Genomic DNA, 19631 nt, shown 5'->3' on the forward strand with positions numbered 1-19631 from the left:
AGCGTCTTTTTCTAGCAGTCTAAAATCTACTCTCTCCTCTCTTTTACTACATGTTAAAACATTTGGTATCCTCTTTGACATTATTGGATAGCGTACCTTCATATTTCATCTTTTTGCTCCTTATGGCTTTTTTAGTTGCCTTCTGCGGATTTTTAAAAGCTTCCCAATCCACTATCTTCCCACTATTTTTTTGCTCTACAGTATTATATGCCTCCTCTTTTGCTTTTATGTCGACTTTGGCTTCCCTTGTTAAATAACCATGGTTGTGTCATCCTGCCTTGTTGTTTCTGGAACTGGAATGCTGGCATCAGGAAGCATGGCTCCTGGTACCTCTGTGCAACAGGCAGAGCAGAAAACTTTGATCGGAGCCTGTAAGTTGGCAGAAGGAAGATCAGCTAATATCTCCACTGATCCCAATCTGAGTGTGCAAGGGAAATAAGTGCTACACCTGCCCCTACACCTCCTCCCTCACTACCATTCAGGGCACCAAACAGTCCTTCCAGCTGAGACAACACTTCACCTCTGAGTCTTTTGGGGTCATATACTGTGTGCAGTGCTCCTGGTGTGGCTGTATATATAATCGGAGAAACTCAATGTAGACTGGGAGACTGCTTCACCGAGCACCTGTGCTCAGTCCACCAAAAGAAGCAGGATCTCCCAGTGGCCACCCATTTTAATTCCACTTCCCATTCATTCCAATATGTCAATCCATGACCTCCTCTGCTATGGCGATGAGGCCACTCAGGGTGGAGGAAAAACACCTTACATTCTGTCTGAGCAACCTCCAATCTAATGGCATGAACATCAATTTCTTAAACTTCCAGTAATGCCCCCCCACATTCACCTTTCCCCATTCCCTTTTCCCTCTCTCACCTTATCTCCTTGCCTGCCCATCGCCTCCCTCTGGTGCTACTCCCCCCTTTTCTTTCTTCCATGACCTTCTGTCCTCTCCTATCACTCTCCCCCTTCTCCAGCCCTGTATCTCTTTCAACTTCCCAGCTCTTTACTTCATCCTTCCCCCTCCTGGTTTCACCCATCACCTTGTGTTTCTCTTTTCCCTCCCCCAGCTTTTTTTCTCCAGTCCTGTCAAAAAGTGTCTCGGCCTGAAATGTCAGCTGTACTTTTTTTCAATAGATGCCGAGTTCCTCCAAGAATGACCAGTTAATACAAGAACTCATGAATGTCATAATTCAAGTAACGCAGAGCAAAGAAACTTCCAGAGCTTTCCAGAATTATACTTTGCATTACCACTAGAAGCATATTAAACTGAGCACTAGTATTTCCATACCACGCTATGATGCATCCAGTTAGGATACTCATCATTGATCATCTACAGAGGTTAATCAAAATTTTTCGTGTCATGCCAAATCTACACAAATTTCTAAGTAGAGGTACTGTTATACCTTCTATATGAGGACCCAGGATAGATGTTCTGATATGTTAATGCAAAAGAATTTAAAACAACTGACCCTGTCCAGCTTCGTTCTCTAATCAGGGCTGCCTCATGTGCCTCTGGCTTCTTCCGGCTTGAAAATCAGCTTTTTGGTTTTCCTAATGTTGAACAAGAGATGGTTGCTATGGCATCATTCAACCAGATTCTCTATCTCCCTCCTATATGCGGATTCATCAGCACCTTTGATTCCACCAACAACAGTGGTGTCGTGAGCAAACTTAAATACGCCATTGGAGCTGCACTTAGAGACACAATCATAAATATAAAACGAGTAGAGCAAAAGGCAAAGCACACAACCCTAAGATGCATCTGTGCTGATGGTGAGCATGCAGGAGATAATGTTGCCAATCTGTACAACTGGGGGTCAGCTATGAGGAAATTAAGGATCCGGTTGCACAGGGGGTGACCAAGATCATGGAGCTTAGTGATGAGTTTCATTGGGGTTGACAATGTTGAATGTTGAGCTGTAGTCAATGAAGAGCACCCCGACGTGTGCATATTCATTGTCCATGTGTTCCAGAATTGAGTGATGTACCAATGAAACGGCATCTCCTGTTGATCGGTTGTGACTGTAGGCAAACCGTAATGGATCCAGGTCACTCCTCAGGCAAGATTTGATATGCTTCACGACTGACCTCTCAAAGTACATCATCACAGTGGATGTAGGTGATACAGGATAGTAGTCATTGAAACAAGTTGCCATGTTCTTCATGAGCAATATTATGACTCATACCTGCTTGAAGCAGGTGGGTACCTCAGATTGCTGAAGTGAGAATTTGAAGATGTCCAATCTCTTACTTTGTCAATCTGAGGTAGTTTTGTGATGAGATTTGCACAAGACTTCAGTACTTGGCCAGTTATGCTGTCTGAACCAGATGTTTTCTGTAGATTGACCCCCCCCGAAGAATGCTCTCACATCGGCCTCAAGAGACTAAGATCACAGGGTCATCAGGAAGTGTGGGGGTTCATGAAGATATCTCCATGTTCTGTCAGTCAAACAATAGCTTTCAGCCCATCAGGGAACAACATTTATGTTGCTTGGCATTACCTTGTAGGAAGTAATGACATTAACACCCTGCCTCATTTTAATCAATCCTCTGTGAATCAAGTTTAGTCCAAAATTGCCTCTTTGCATATGAGGTGGCCTTCCAGACGTCAGATACATACTTTCCTGGATCGCCATTTCTAAACAGTATCAATCTAGCTCTCAGCGGATTTTGGATCTCTTGGTTCATCCAAAACTACTGGTTGGGGAAGGCTCTGAATGATTCTGTGAGACATACTCATCCACTTACGTCATTATAAAGTCCGTGACAACTGTGGCATATCCATGGTTACCACAGAATACAGAATGATACCGAGCAAGCTGAATAGCTAATAATTTTTAAAAATTCTCACACAGCTACCTAGAAAGTATAAAACACAATTCTTCACAAACCTTTTACAGGGTGGAACATTAAAACTAAAGAATACACAGGATTATGGAAGAAGTTGTATTTTAAAGTTACCACGCCTGCTTTAAGGTCTTCCAATCAGGATATGATGTTATTTATTTGAAACGCCCTGGTTTCCTTGGCTGCGCAAGTCTAGGGAAGACTCTCTCAAGTCCTGCCATGCTTGTGAGATTGAGACGGCTTGATCTGGTTTGTGTGGATGCTGTGTAATTTGCTACCCTGTAACAAATTAGTGCCATGAAATAACAGACAGTGCACTGCATACAATTAAAGGAATTATATTTACGAATGCTAACTAAAGGGTTAGTAAAGAATAACAAAAAGAAAAGGGACGATTCTAATTAAACAGTCGAATGTGCATAGGTTGGAGCTCGTCTTGAACTTCTCTGTCACTCATGCACAGGGCCCTCGGTCAACGTGAAAGCCCACACCACCTTCCGAACGTCACTCACAATCCATCTCAAACAAACAAAGTCTCCCACCGGATCATATACTATGACCGGTTCTCCACAGCATCTTCTCTCGCCATCTCCTGTCAAACTAAAAAAAAAACCCCAGGCCCAACGTCAGTGTCCCCCATCAGAGAAACCTTTCATTAATTCAACCATCCTAATTGGATGGCATACATTTCCCTTCATCCCTTTATCTTCAAGAACTCAAACAAGTTGAAAACAGAGCAAGCTGAAAACAGGCTCCTCTTATAGAACCTGTCCAAAATGAAATACATACAACATAAAGTAAAAGTATGAACCAGGGCATCACACTCTTCTCCAACCAAAATAGTCATGTCCTCAACACTTGGAGATAAATTGTCATTACATATCAATAACTGCAACGTCAATCCATTTGTAAAGGGCAGTGACATATCTCACTAGGGGGTAGTCACAGCACTTTGTTCCCCTGGGGCTACACAGGCTACTTTATCTGAGGGTCTCCTGACTCTTTGAGAACTCCATATCCCATCAGCTATGTCTTCAGTTTCAGACACTCCTTGGAATACTCCTGGTCCATATGGCGAGGCCTCCCCCAGTCTATCACTTGTGCCTTCCTGCAACTCGGACCCCTCTGCCACTTGGCTGAGCTCAGCTTCAACCCCTTCATGGTCCAGCTGCAAGCCTGCCTGAGCACTGTCAATCGCCCCCCCCCCCCCCCCCCCCATTTCACCCTGCCTCAACGTGAGAAAGGTTGGGAACCTCTTCCTCAATTATTGGGGAGTTGGCGAAAGGCAGCATATGCCACACCCCTAATTCCTCATCCTCCAAGTCCGTATCCCATTCAGGGGTGGGGGCCGGTCTAATCATTCCTGCTGCTGATCCTTCAGCCTCTCAATGTTACTGCAGAGCCCTCTTACTAGGTGTAGGGTCCAGGTCAGGCTCTGGGTCAACACACATCTCTTGTCCCAGAGGTAGATGGTGGTTCAAAATGGACAATTTTGACAGACCCATTCCCATCCTCTGGTTTCACTCTGAAAACTGGTACATTTGGCATCTGACTCTCCACTACATAGGGCGTAGCCACCCAGCAGTCAGCCAACTTATGCTTCCCAAGTAGCCCCAAATTCTTTATAAGGACTCTGTCATCAGGCATGAATTGGGATTTTGAATTTTGATCATACCTCCTCTTATTTCCTTGATTCTGCTTGATAGCTGAGACCTCAGCAAATTCATAAGCCTTTTTCAGCTCCCTTCTCACCTTAAGTATGTGTCTGATATGAGTCTTCTGTGGTAGATCTTTCTCGCCAGTCCCAAATCAGAGGTCAACGGGCAACCTCACCTTGTTCCCAAACATCAGATAATACGGCGAGTTTGGCATCTGGCTCTTCTGACAGGAAATTCATACGCACCAGGTCAAGAGGCTCCGCACTCTGCAAGTAGGACAACAGAGCAGTGCTCGTAGGCAGCGTCTTCTTCCGTATACATCGAATACACGACTTGCAGTACTCTTCGGCCTACGGATTCTTTGGGGGCCAGTAGAACAGATTTTTAAGTAATCCATAGGTCTTGTTGACCCCCAAATGGCCAGAATCATCATGAAGTGACCTCAACACAATCCTCTGATACTTCTCAGGCAGAACCAGCTGGGAAGGCAGAGGTCAGTCCGGAGGCAATGTGGCCCAGTATAGGATCTGGTTCTTCAATTCCAATCTGGGCCATTCTCTCAGTAGTAGAGACACCGCAGAGCATTTCACATAGTTCGCTTGGGCTATGTCCCCTTTCACAACTGCTGACCAATACACGGATCATCTGGGGTCTTGGCCATATGGTCACCGCCTCTATCTTAAACAGATCCGTAGCTTTCCCTGGCATTTGTGCAGGGTAAGTTTTAATTCTTCAGCTTTCAGGCAGCCCAGCACCTTCAGTAGCCTCGCCTCATGTCCCTCCAAAGTGGACCCAAACACTAGGAGATCATACAGATACACCAATACCTCAAGCAGGTTCACATTGCCCACTGTTTTCTTCATGCCACACTGGAAAGTCACAGGGGCTCCTGATATGGCACCCTTTCGAACAGGAAGAATCCCAGTGAACATATAAATGCCGTCTCCTCTTTATCAGCCTCACTCATGGGTATCTGGTAATAACCACTCCTCAAGTTCAGCACACTGAACCACTTTGCACCATTCAGGCAGGCCACCACTATTGGAGATGCACAAGGGCTTCTGGACTGAAGTGATGATCCCAGCTTCCCTCAACTCCACAGATGATGCCAAATGTCCTCCACATCTGCAGGTGCCAGTTGCCACGACCTTTCTCTGAACAACCGGACGGTGTGACAAGTGCTCTTGGAACAACCCACATCAAACTTGTCAGTAGAAAAGACATCTTCCAGCTTCAAAGTTTTCTCTATCAACCTCCAGGTAACAGAGTCCCCAAAGTTAAATGTCTCGGCAATGAACTTTCCTCGGGGAAACTTGGGGCTTCCCATCACTTTTGCTACTTCCCCAGGCTGTAACATGACTGGTTTTGACTGGGTGAACCACATAGTCCCTTGTTTATGCTTATCATACAGCCCAGCGTGGCCACACACTTCCTCAAAAGCAGCTCAGAACAGAGGGACAATGTTTTCAGAAAGTTCTCTCCAACTTTCTCCTTGCAGGCTCCCACTAGCCTCCTCACAATAAGAGTATTTGTCCTTCTTGACCGGGTCCGGACAAACCAGCACTAATGTATCAAGCACCTCAGCTACTCGCACATCTGCTTCCAAAAACTCCAGCTTCAATGACAAGAAACCATCATACGGATAGTCATCCATACCAAGACCCCAGATCTCTAGCGCACCGAGTGACGTCAATGGTAAATGTGTCAAATACTGGTTGTAAAATGAACCATACAGCAGAGTAACCCGAGAGCCAGTGTCAAGTATGGCTCTAGCATAAATGCCCTCAATCCAGAGCGATACACTGGAGCTTGGTTCTACTAAGCCTTCGGGAATAGGATATTTTGCTTTAGGGTGTTCTTTGATATATTGGTGGGAACGTGCTCCCCCCCCCCCACCGAGATGCCAGGCCATTACAGCACTGGGTCTCTCTACTTGACTCACTTTCCAAGGGTTTTCCCCTCCTTCACACTTCTTCATCAGTTATAACAGACAATACCAGTTGCTCACCTTCTCGCAGGACCCCACTCACTTGCATCCCTCTCCTTCGTCAGTCTGCTCAGGGGATTCGACTTTATTGTGCGAGGTGGCCGCACCCAGGACATCTCAGTCCACGAGCTCCTTTACTACTCCCCAGGGTGGGTTATCAGTGGTCATCTCAGCCAAGGGGACCACTACTGAGGACTGTACCCTGCTATCAGAGGACTTCCACGCCTCCATCGCATTCTCCTCCTCTTTTACTTCTTTGATCAGCTTGACAAACGAGTTGGGGGGGGGGGGGGGTGGAGAGTCTTACGAGACATTCGGATACACCAAGCAATCAGGTCCGGTGCCTGGGCGCCTTTTGCATTTGGTCCATTCTTAACTGATTCACTTCAGCTGTTTGAATGGCCCCGCTATGCCACAAAGCAACTCAGCTGCCTCTCTAGCCGAGAAATGTAGGCGGAAAGTTTCTCCCCCTTCTCCCGAAATATGTTCTAAAGCGCCGTCATAAGCTCCATTGGGCTTCCCGTCATGCCAAACGTATTTTCGAGAGCTTGCATGTAGCCTGCAGAGGTAGCAAAGGGGTTCTGTGTCTTTATGGATCTCACTACGTCAGCAGCCGGCCCCATCAAACCTCCAACCAATCACTGTCTGTTTACGTCATCAGAGCATTTCCACTCATCCAGCAACTGCGAAGCCTGCTCTGCCCAAGTCTCATACTCCTCTTCCCTCTCGGGGGTGGGCTTCACCCGAGAACATTCTCAGCTCTCAACAGCTAGGGCCTGTGCACTGGGCCATTTATTCCCCAGAGTGGTAAGGGTTGACATTAACTCAGAATTCTCATTCCTCTCTGGGGACCCATTAGACATTTCAAATCTGATCACTCCTTCCCCACACTCCACAGAAACAAGAGCAACATTTCTTTGAAGTCTCCACCCCCAGCTACGGGATGCTCAGCTTGTGATTCAGCCTGCTCGCCTACACTCCCCTCTTCCCAGAAAATACGGACAGCCCACTGCACCCCCCTCTTCCGGGACCCCAATAGTACCAGGCAATTCTATTACCATTACATCAGCGCTAGTCTGAAGTAGAACAAAGTGTTTGCCCGCCATTTTATCAAACCTCCACTCAACCCCTGCAGCATCCATGATCACGTATCATAACACTTAACCAAAAAATCGTTTAATAGACTTAAAAACACACAACCCACTGGATCAATGCTCAGCGCAATCACACAGCATCCAACAAAATCGATCCTGGACGATAACCCCACACAGTGAAACACCCTGGTTTCCTTAGCTGTGTTAGTTTAGGGAAGACATTCTCAAGTCCCGCCAAACTCATGAGATTGAGACAGCTTGATCCCACTCCAAACCCCAGTTTGTGTGGATGCTGTGTAATTTGCTACCTCGCTACAAATTAGTGCCACAAAATAATAGACAGTACACTGCACGCGATTAAAGGAATTATACTTACAAATTTTAACTTAACTAAAGGGTTAGTAAAGAATAACAAAAAGAAAAGAGCCCATTCTAATTAAACAGTCAAATGTGCACGTTGGAGCTCATCTTGAACTTCTCTGTCACTCATGCACTGGGCCCTCAGTCAGCATGAACACCCCCACCACATTCCGAATGCCATTTGCAATCCATCTGAAACAGACGGGGCTCCCACCGGATCATATGCTACAACCGATTCTCCCTAGCATCTTCTCTCCTCATCTCACACCAAACACAAAAAACCCCAAGCCCAACCTTAATGTCTCTCACCAGAGAAACCTCCCCTTAATTTGACCATCCTAATTGGGTGACACACGTTTCTCTTCACCCCTTATCTTCACCAATATAAGGTCCCGCATGGGAGGTTAGTTAGGAAGATTCAGTGGCTAGGTATACATGGTGAGGGAGTAAATTGGATTGGACATTGGCTCAATGGGAAAAGTCAGAGAGTGGTAGTGGAAGATTGCTTCTCTGAGTTGAGGCCTGTGACTAGTGGTGTGCCATGGGGATCAGTGCTGGGTCCATTGTTATTTGTCATCTATATCAATGATCTGGATGATAATGTGGTAAATTGGATCAGCAAATTTGCTGATGATACAAAGATTGGAGGTGTAGTGGACAGTGAGGACGGTTTTCAAAGCTTGCAGAGGGATCTGGACCAGCTGGAAAAATGGGCTGAAAAAAAACGGCAGATGGAGTTTAATATAGACAAGTGTGAGGTATTGCACTTTGGAAGGAAAAACCAAGGTAGAACACACAAGGTAGATGGTAGGGAACTGAGGCGTGCAGTAGAACAGAGGGATCTAGAAATACAGACACAAAATTCCCTAAAAGTGGCATCACAGGTAGATAGGGTAGTAAAGAGAGCTTTTGGTATATTAGTCTTTCTGAATCAAAGTATTGAGTGTAAGAGTTGGAACACTATGGTGAGGTTGTATAAGGCATTGGTGAGGCCGAATTTGAAGTATTGTGTACAGTTTTGGTCTCCGAATTACAGCAAGGATATTAATAAGGTTGAAAGTGTGCAGAGAAGGTTTACAAGGATATTGCCGGGACTTGAGAAACTGAGTTACAGAGAAAGGTTGAATAGGTTAGGACTTTATTCCCTGAAGCATAGAAGAATGAGGGGAGACTTGATAGAGGTATATAAATTTATGATGGTTATAGAGTGAATGCAAGCAGGCTTTTTCTAGAGGCTAGGGGAGAAAAAGAAAACAGAGGATGTGGGTTAAGGGTGAAGGGGGAAAAGTTTAAAGGCAACATTGGAGGCTCACTTTTAACATTTAAGAAAAACTTGGACAGGTACATGGATGAGAGGGGTATGGAGGGATATGGTCCAGGTGCAGGTCAGTGGGACTAAGCAGAAAAGTGGTTCAGCACAGCCAAGAAGGACCAAAAGGCCTGTTTCTGTGCTGTAATGTTCTATGGTTCTAATAACCGAAACAAGCTGCTCTTACAGAACTGCCCAAAATTACAGTGATGACAGCATAACAGTACAAATATGAACCAGAGGATTCCATACCTTATTAGTTTAAGGTCATATTGTTTTCTGGAAAATCTGCTGTGAAATGACGTTTGCCATTTCCAGTAGGGGATGAAAGTTTTCCATGACACTATTCCATGAGTAAGAAAGGTTTCCTTATGATACTACGATAATACACACCCAAAACTCAATTACTGTTTTTGGAACTTTGCCTTGGAAAGCCTGGTGTTGTGAAAAAGACAACTGAAATTCATGATCTATTTTTACATTCATTTGCTAGCTACAGTACTATTCCCTCTTCTATTTAATTCAGTTTAATTTAGTAAAATGTTCAAATCATATGCAAATATTATTTCTCATTTAAAATTACTAAATAACATTTCCCCAGTCTTCAGATCCTGCTTCATAAATCACTGCCAAATTTCAAAGAAAATGGACAGCACAATAAACCATGTAGAAATCTTTCAACTCCAAATCCAAATTTAAGTCTAGCTTGGAATAATTGCTAAATATCTTTAAAGTCCTAAGTGAGTGAATGTTTTCAGATGAAATCTATTTCCTTATTGGACCTGAGCTTTTGGCACAGAAGGCACCTTACTTGGCTTTAACTGACTCAGTCTCATTCAGAAATAAAAAAGGTAACTATGATGGTAAAAGAACAAAATAATGTGACACAGCTGCATGTGTGGTTCTTATTCTACAATTCAGGCAAAGCAGAAATCATTGTTCTCAACTACAGCAGATCTGGAAGCATGAAATACTGTCACAGAGTGACAATTGTAGTTTTAAACATTTGCCCAATGGTGAACCAATGTGATCAGAATCATTACCTCTCAGCTACATTTCGCACTCATCAAATAAACATTGAAGCTCGGAGGAAATGGAACAGGGGAACTTGGGATTACAGCTGGAAAGCAGTAGCTCAAGAAGCTGAGGTTGAGAAGTTACAGGAGTACAGACATTAATTTTTCATTCATTTTCATTGTTTACTTTTTACACCCATTACTCTTCCATTGACGACCTATAAAAGGTGATAGTGTGCCTTCTTGAATGGTGGCCTTACAACTTTGTGGATCCAATTTTGACCATGACCTCAGGTGCTGTCTGTACGAATATAACACATTCTTGGCTTCATTGCTTGGTACTTCTGTTGGTCTTCCAATTCCATACTGCATCCCAAAAATATGCTCATAGCTTAAAAGGTAAATGTAACATTGTCTCCTGGTTTAGATTAGGTGCAGGGCTACGGGGGAATTAAACAACAGGGATATGCAACTAAAGGTACTGCTCTGCCTGGAGCTGCTGTTCACTATTGGGCCAAAAGGCTTCCCATGTTGCAATAAACAAAGCAGGAAGTAGTGAATCTTTACAACTGAGGCAAATGCTGTTAACCAAGATCACAATCAAACAAACTGAGCTGTGCGCTGAATACACAAAAGCAAACAGCCAAAATGCAGCAATTGTATTAATTTAGGTACAATTTTAAACTCATGTTCTTAGATTCTACTGTAATAAGGATCATAAATTTTGCTCAAATAAATACATCACTGGAAAAACCATGGACAATAAATTTATGCACAAGGGCTTCTGAAAGTGCAAGTCCCTGGTTAGAGTTCTTGGACATATATTCTTTATATAAGGTGCTAACAAGAGCAAACTGATTATCTCGGCATCTGATGAAACCAGATGCCAACACCCAGGCACGTAGGTGACAAGGCAAGGAACCAGTTATCTCATTAAATAATCAGAATGAAAGGTAGTGGAATTTGTCACACAAGGACAAAAGAAACTGCAAACTGTGCAAATTAAATGCACAGTAAGTGAAATAGAGGAAGGGAAAATAGCTTAGAAAGAACAAACATTTATTTAAAATCATGAATTTCAAAAACCTCCAATAATGACATAGTGAAAGAACAAAATTCAACACACACAAATTTCAATTTTCAGTTCCACAGCAGTTGGATGACTACAATTAGCATTTTATGTTACAAAAATATAAAATTTGAAATTGAAGGGTAACTTCACAATATCTGTGCATTTATTCTTCACTATATTAGGGTAGATAAGTCGCAGGGCCAGACAGAATGTACCCTAATTTACTACGGAAAGCAAGGGAAGAGATTATGTGCTTTTAGTGATTATCTTTGCTTGCACACAGGCCACGCAAGTAGTAGTACCAGAAGAAGATAATTGCCATTTCTTTGTAAAAGAAAAACATTCGGGATTATCCTGGGAATTATAAACCAGTGAGCCTTACTTCGGTGGTACAGGAGGTTTACTAGGAACAGGTTTACAGGAAACAGGATTTAAAACTATTTGAAGAAACATAGCCTTATTAGGGATAGTCAGCTTGGCTTTGAGGTTGGGGGGGGGAGCAAGTCGTGCCTCACAAGCCAGACTAAATTCTTCAAGGAAGTGACAATGAAGGTAGAGCAGTGGATACAGTATCAACATAAATAAATTTTAGGAAGGAATTTGACAAGGTTCCCTTAGGCAGGCTCATTCAATAAGTCAGGAGGCATAGGATCCAGGGAATCTTGGCTGTGTGGATTCAGAATTGGCTTGCTCACAGAAGGCAGAGGGTGATAGTTGAGGGGGTGTGTTCTGCCTGGAGGTCCATGGCTAATGTTCCACAGTGATCAGTTCTGGGACTCACATGCTTTGTGATATTTATCAATGACTTAGATGAGGAATTGGAAGGGTGGGTTAGTAAAGTGCGGATGACACAAAGATTGGTAGCACTGGTAGGACTATGTGAAAGGAAAGGGCTAGACTGATCTTAGACTAGGTTAAGAGGTTAGCAAAACATCACGGTCCAAGGACCTGTTCTGTCTGTATTGTTCAATGTTCTATGTTCAAAACTGCAGTCCCATTTTATGTGCAAGTAACAATCGATTCAACGTTACTTTGAAGGCGCAGTCTATCTAATCAATTTCAAAGCTTTTGCATTTAAAGAGAAATAGAACTAGAAGCAAAATTAGGTTCGATGTCACTGGCATAAGTTGTGAAATTTGTTGCTTTGCGGCAGCAGTACAGTAATACATAATAAAAACTATAAATTACAATAAGTATATATTAAAAATTAAATTAAATAAGCAGTGCAAAAAAGTGATTAAAAAAACATACAGATTTAGTGTGCATGGGTTCATTGTCCATTCAAAAATCTGTAGCAGAGTAGAAGCTGCTGCTCCTCAAAACATTGAGTGCATGTCTTCCGGCTCCTGTACTTCCTCCTCAATTTTAGCAAGGAGAAGAGGGAATGTTTAAGGTGAAGATGGATGCTGCCTCTCTGAGACTTTACCTTTTGAAGGTGTCCTGGATGCTGGAGAGGCTAGTACCCATAATAGAGCTAGCTGAGTTTACAACTTCCTGCAGCTTTTTCTAATCTTGTGCAGTAGCCCTTTCCATATCAGATGATGATACCACTAGTTAGAATGTTCTTTATGGTACATCTGTAAAAGTTTGCAGTTGTCTTTGGTGACACACTAATCCTCTACAAACTGCTAACAAAGCATAGCTGCTGTTGTGCCTTCTTTGTAACGGCATCAATGTTGGGTCCAGGATGGATCCTCAACAATGTTGACATGCAGGGTCTTGAAACTGCTCACACTTTCCACTTCCGATCCCTCACTGAGGACTGGTGCGTGTTCCCCCCCCCCCCCCACCCCACCCCACCACTTCCCCTTCCTGAAGTCCACAATCAATTCCTTGGTCTTACTGGTATTGAATGCAAGGTTATTGCTGTGTTACCACTCAACTGGCTGATCTACTTCACTCCTGTATGCCTCCTCGTCACCATCTGAAATTCTGTAAACAATAGTTGGTGTCGTCAGCAAATTTATAGATAGCATTTAAGTTGTGCCTAGCCACACAATTGCGGACATAGAAAGAATATAGCAGTGGGCTAACCATGCATCCTTGAAGTGTGTTAGTGTTGACTGTCAGCAAGGAGAAGATGTTATTTTTGATCCACACAGCCTATGGACTCCGTGAGGAAGTCAAGGATCCAGTTGCAGAAGTAGAAGCCCATGTTTTGGTGCTTGTTGATTAGAAATCAGGGTATGATGTGTCAAACATTGAACTGTAGTCAATAAATAACAGCCTGACGTAGGTAATACCATTGCCCAGGTGACCCAAGGTTGATTGGAAAGGCAGTGAGATTGCATCCACTGTAGACCTTTTGTGGTGATAGGCACATTGCAGTGGGTACCAATCATTGCTAAGGCAAGAGTTGATTCTAGCCATGACTAACCTCTCCAAGCACTACACAGTAATTGAGGCAACTCATCCCGCTCTTCTTGGGCACTATTATGGTTGGCGCTCTTTTGAAGCAAGTGGGAACCTCCAACTGCAGCAGTGCGAGATTGATGATGTCCTTGAAAACTCTCAGCAGTTCGTTGGAATAGGTTTTCAGAGCCTTATCAGGTACAACATCAGGGCCTAACACCTTGCAAAGGTTCACCCTCTTGAAAGATGTTCTGACATCAGCCTCCAAGACAGAGATCACAGAGTTACCAGATGCAGTAGGGATATACACAGGCCAAGTTCTATTCTCCCTTGCAAAACATAAATAAAAGGCATTGAGCTCATCTGGGACTGAAGTGTCACAGCCATTCATGATGTTAGGCTTGGGGGAAATAATGGCCTGCAAACCCTGCCAGAGCTGATGTGCATTTAATTCCATCTGTAAACTCAATCTGAATTGTTTTCTGCCCTTAAAATAGCCTTCCATAGGTTTTACCTGGACTTCTGATATGGTTCTGGATCACAGGTCTAGAAAGCCATGGATCTAGCCCTTAAGTGGACAATAAATCTCCTGGCTCATCAACAGCTTTTGGTTTGGTATGTCCGGTATATTCTTGAAGCACACACTCATCCACACAGGTCTTAATGAAGTTATTCATTCAGATTCGAATACGAATCCCTGAACTTGTCCAGACCAAAGACTCAAAGCAATCCTCCACCTCCCTTGACCATACCCCCTCTTTGGTGTCACCACCAATGCTGCAATGTTTAGTCTCTGCCTATACGCTGGGAGTAGAAATAAAGCCAAATGATCAGACTTTCCAAAATGTGGGTGTGGGATGAAATGATAAGTGTTGTTTGTGATATAAGAGTGGTTCCTCTGGTTCCACGGGTGCTATGTTGATGGTAGTAATCGGAGACCTCAAGCTGGTCTGGCTTAAATCTCCCACAATGATACGGAAGGCATCAAGGTGGGCAGTTTCATCCCTGCTGATTAAATTACTTAGCTCCTTCACATGTGATGTATAACCAAGGTGGAATGGACACTGTTAAAAGGATGATGTAGGGAAAATGCCTTTGGGAGATAAAGTGGATGACATTTGACCGTTAACTATCCCAGGTCAGGTGAGAAGGACTGTAAAAAAGCTGTCATGCTGGTGCACAATGATGAGTTAATCATAAAGCATACTCCATTTCCTCTGCCTTTAAAGGACTGAGCTGTCCTGTCTTTACGGAGAATGGTGAAGCTATTCGGCTGCAGTGTTCTGTCCGAAATTGCAGATGTGTGCCATATTTCTGTAGAGCAGAGTACACAGTAGTCTCTGACATCCCTCCGGTACAACAAGCTTGCTCTGAGGTCTTCAAATTTATTTTCCAGAATGTATATTCGGCAGCAGGATAGTCGGAAGTGGAAGTCTAAAGTGTTTCAAGCATACCTATACACCAGCACGGCGTCCCCTCTTCCGTTTTCTCAAAAGGGGATCTGCAACCGTGAATGAAGTACCCATTGCTGTGACTGTGGATTTCAGCTGCAGTGGTCCTAAATGGAAATATCTGATCATTCCCTTAAGATATTGTTGCTGCTTAACGGCACCATTTTACCTTTAGTTAAGACACAGAGCCAAACAACTTGGACCGATCATTCCAAATAACGAATATCCATCCATTCAAATCCGATTCACCAGCACTTAATGCATTGTTTTCAATGCCTTGGTGATTCATGTGCCTGTCTATAAACACCTGTAAAAAGTTGTGGGAGGACTACCCACACTGGCTGTGTTGCATGTTCCAACCACCCACAGGGAGAATGTTGTTTCTGATATCTCGTTCTTTCACCAAGCCCTTTACCCTAAACCTATGCCCTAACCATAGAATCAGTATCAGTAGAAGTTTCCCAATATCAACCTGTACTTCAGGGAACACTGAACTTGTACTCTGTTTGTTCCCATTGTGCCTCACTACTCCATAGGGTCCTACCATTCATTGTGTATGTCTTACCCTTTTCAATCCCCTCAAAGTGCATCCCTTGCACTTACAATACCATTATAAATACCATTTGCAATTGCTCTGCCCATTGTTTTGCACATGATGGAAAATGATCTCCTGGTTTTACTTTTGAGTTCCATTCACTGAGTAATATCTTCTCCAGTACACATGAGAGTGGCTGTTCTGCTAACCTTTATAAGTGATACAATGAAATATTAAATACTTACATTTTATTGAGTACAGATTTATTTTTCCAACTTGCACCTTTAAAATCTTGCTGTAGTGATGAAAATTGTTTGTGAATGATTGAATTTAACTCTGATATTAAAGACAATTTCTCCACTTTGGATTTCTTGAGTCATAGAAAAAATACAGCACAGAAACAGCCCATATAGTCCATGCTGAACCGTTTAAGCTACCAATTTCTTTCGATCTGCACCGGGACCATAGCCTTCTGTACTCCTACCATCAATGTACCTATCTGAACTTCTCTTAGAATACTGAAATCCAGCTTACATGCACCACCTGTGCTGGCAGCTCATTCCACACTCTCACAACCCTCTGAATGAAGTTTTCCTCAAGTTCCCCTTAAGCTTTATCACCTTTCACCCTTAAGCCATGACCTTTAGTTCCAACCTTGATGGAAAAAACCTACTTGCATGTACCCTATTTATACCCCTCAATGTTGTATACCTCCATCAAATCTCCTCTTAATCTTACACATTCCAAGGAATAAAGTCCTAACCCAGGGGTGTCAAACTCATTTTAGGTCACGGGCCGGATTGAGCAAAATGCAGCTTCATGCAGGCCGGATCAGTCGGACGCGTGTGAACGCAGCTTTCGTTGCCTCCGTTTTTTCAGCCTGCTCTCATGTGTCTCAGTCTCTGCTATAACTACAAAGTGTTTCACTTTACAAATTCCGTTTCTTATGAAGAAGACTGCTGAATAAACACTGAAAACCCTGAAAACCTGGTACCTGAATAAACTCAGCATTAGCCATATCATACGCCATAGGCGCTTCGATTACTGGGGCCAGCTTTAATAGTAATTAGATATTATCTCGCGGGCCAAGATAATTCCACCGCGGGCCGGATTTGGCCCGCGGGCCTTGAGTTTGACATACATGTCCTAACCTATTCAATCTTTCCTAATAACTCAGGTCTATACAGGATAAATATCAGCACAACTATAGTATTGATTTTTCCTTACTTTCTACACAAGGCCAGAGTTAACTTAGCAATTCTATATAATTTCAAATATTTGACACTTGATGCTGTTTATATGTAAATGAAAAATGAATAATGTCACAATTGCATTACAAGTTCTTTTTGCAGACCTTGTTGACCAAATGAAGGCTTTGCCTTCATCAAACCACATTTAATTCTTTTAGCATGCTGCTAACTCATTATTTTACCAGTTAAATGCTAGATTAAATTAAGAGGTAGAAAAATAGTCTACAATAGTCTACTGGATTTCTGCAGTAAACTAAAGCCCAAAAAATACCCAGGGTCACACACTGCTGGAAACTGTAGCGGTCATATACAAGATAGGATAAATGAATGAACAATATGGCATTGGTAATAGACGCCCTGAGCATCTGCACTTCCAGCTTCACTGCTCTTAACTGCACTGGAAATGAGGCGCAAACCTAATTCCTAATCGATAGGCCCTCACAACTTTCCTGGCCATAAATAGCAAACTCTGCCTACAAAAATGCCTAGTACCTAAAGGCATCAAATTACTGTGAACATCTTCAATATTCATTAACATTCAGTACCAGACAAAATCTATTAAAAATTAGTAAAGAAATATTTCAAAAAAATTCAAATTTTAATGCATTTGAAGACCAAAACATACTTAAACAGAATTCATCAGATTAATTACACATAATCTACCTAACTGTTTCTCTCAGAAACATTCTTCTTCACTGGAATCAACAGAATCACTACGCTATCCTCGAGCCTAAAATGGCAAAATATACTGCTGACAAAATTTACCATTGTTACTGCCGGGAAACTATACAAAATTGGCATTCTATGTCAGAGTGTAGTCAGAACATCAAAGCGAGAAGCTTTTCAGGAAGTTCATGACTTCCACATTCATGTGAAGTTCCCTCAGAAGTGCTGTGGATTCTCAGTCTTATCCTTTCAGTCAGAAGTAACTGATACAACTTATTCCATTAACTCTGTAAAGATGTTTTGACAATGAGTCAACTATTTTACTGCAACACACGTCATCTGGAAACGAATACTGAAATGTTAATATGAAAAATTACACTGTAAAACTTGGCTATCAATATAATTGAAATGTTTGCTTTCTGCCACAGCTTATCTCCTTTGTTTGAAGTTGTTAAGCTGACATGTTAAATCCAATGCCTTGATCATAATGGCTCAAGATCAAGTATTTCCTTTTTACGTGCCCTACAACTGAACAGGAAATTTTACAGAGCAAACATGAGGAAATCTGCAGATGCTGGAAATTCAAAACAACACACACAAAATGCTGGTGGAACACAGCAGACCAGGCAGCATCTATAAGGAGAAGCACTGTCGACGTTTCGGGCCAAGATCCTGACGAAGATCCTAACCCTAACCATCTCCTTATAGATGCTGCCTGGCCTGCTGTGTTCCACCAGCATTTTGTGTGTGTTGTAGGAAATTTTACAACTGAGTACGTAGAAGCAGAGGAGCCCAGATGTCTAGTTACTAGTGATTCAGCTTCTTGCTAACGATCGCAATGTGTATTATTACCTTTCCAAGAATTGGAGGAAATAATCATTGCAGGCTTTGTTTTATATTCAGATGTGACACTTACACAAGCACAGGTTTCCCAGAAATCCGAGGATGCCTTATGACTTCGGCCACAGTTTTTTTAACTTCTTCCATTCGATTAACATCACTGGAGTCCACAACGAAAATAACGCCAAAGGATTCAGCATAATAGTTCTTCCAAATAGATCTGATTCTATTCCCTCCGCCCAAGTCAAAAATGGTGACTTCGAATTTATCCTGTTTTATATCAACTCTTGAAAACCCCACTGTAGGGCCTGTATCGTATGGAGATTCTGCAAAAAAAAAACAAAAAAATCTAAGAACTACATGTGTCAGAAATATGAAATAAAAAAACAAGGAAGCATTTAAATGTTTAAGCAGAGGAAGCATCTGTGGGGAACAGCATCTCAAAGACATGTGGGTTGGTAAATTAACTGGCACCATAAACTGCCCCAAATGTGTAGATGGTAGAATCTGGGTGGGCTGGGGTAAAGAGGTAGAAGTTGATGAGAATGTAGGAAGAATTTTTAAAAAATTGGTGTAGCCCCCTGGCACACCTCAGGCTCGCTCAGCTCACTTCCATCTAGGGGGAGCAGCCTTCGGCCCCGCTAAACTGGGTAATCAGCTTGTGTGGATGCTGTGTGATGTCCCCACCCCGCTAGATAACAGACAGTACACCATATGCGATTAAATGATTACACTTTATAGAGCTTACTAGAACTAAGTGACTAATAACAATACAGTATATATGAAGGAAAAGAAAATAAAGAAAAGGCACCAAAACTTATCAAAGTCCAAACCACTTCATGCACAACCATTGGAGCTCAATTAACAAAGTCATCCCGCCACCATTCGATCCCCTCAGACCTCCTCAACTCGTAGCTCAGGACCACCCAAAGTGATCAACCAAGCACCCCCGGAACGCCTCTCCTCACCAAAAATCCTGGCCTCGGATCCCCACTCGGGGTCCGTTCCTTCGCCCAGCTTATAGCATCGCGCCTCCCTCTCTCACCCCCTCGCGCCAACTCCCCAAATGCCCGCCAACACTACTTGCTTAACAGACCCACCAGAAGAATAACCCTATCCCAATTGGTTAATAAATGAATATAATTCTCGTTATTTTGATTAACATACACAATAACAAAAATAGAAGAAACCCCC

The 19631-nt window shown here is 42.9% G+C and overlaps 1 protein-coding gene across 2 annotated transcripts in view; it reads right to left on the reverse strand.

Annotated features, from left to right (window-relative positions):
* Positions 1 to 19631, reverse strand: part of arl13b (ADP-ribosylation factor-like 13b) — a 71869-nt gene that overhangs the window by 33771 nt on the left and 18467 nt on the right. For both annotated transcript variants that reach the window (XM_073045594.1, XM_073045595.1), the window contains exon 5: positions 18514 to 18763. In XM_073045594.1, the coding sequence (XP_072901695.1) occupies positions 18514 to 18763 (250 nt within the window). The remainder of the gene's footprint in view (positions 1 to 18513; positions 18764 to 19631) is intronic.

This window comes from Hemitrygon akajei, chromosome 5 (assembly GCF_048418815.1).
Source record: "Hemitrygon akajei chromosome 5, sHemAka1.3, whole genome shotgun sequence".
NCBI lineage: Eukaryota > Metazoa > Chordata > Chondrichthyes > Myliobatiformes > Dasyatidae > Hemitrygon > Hemitrygon akajei.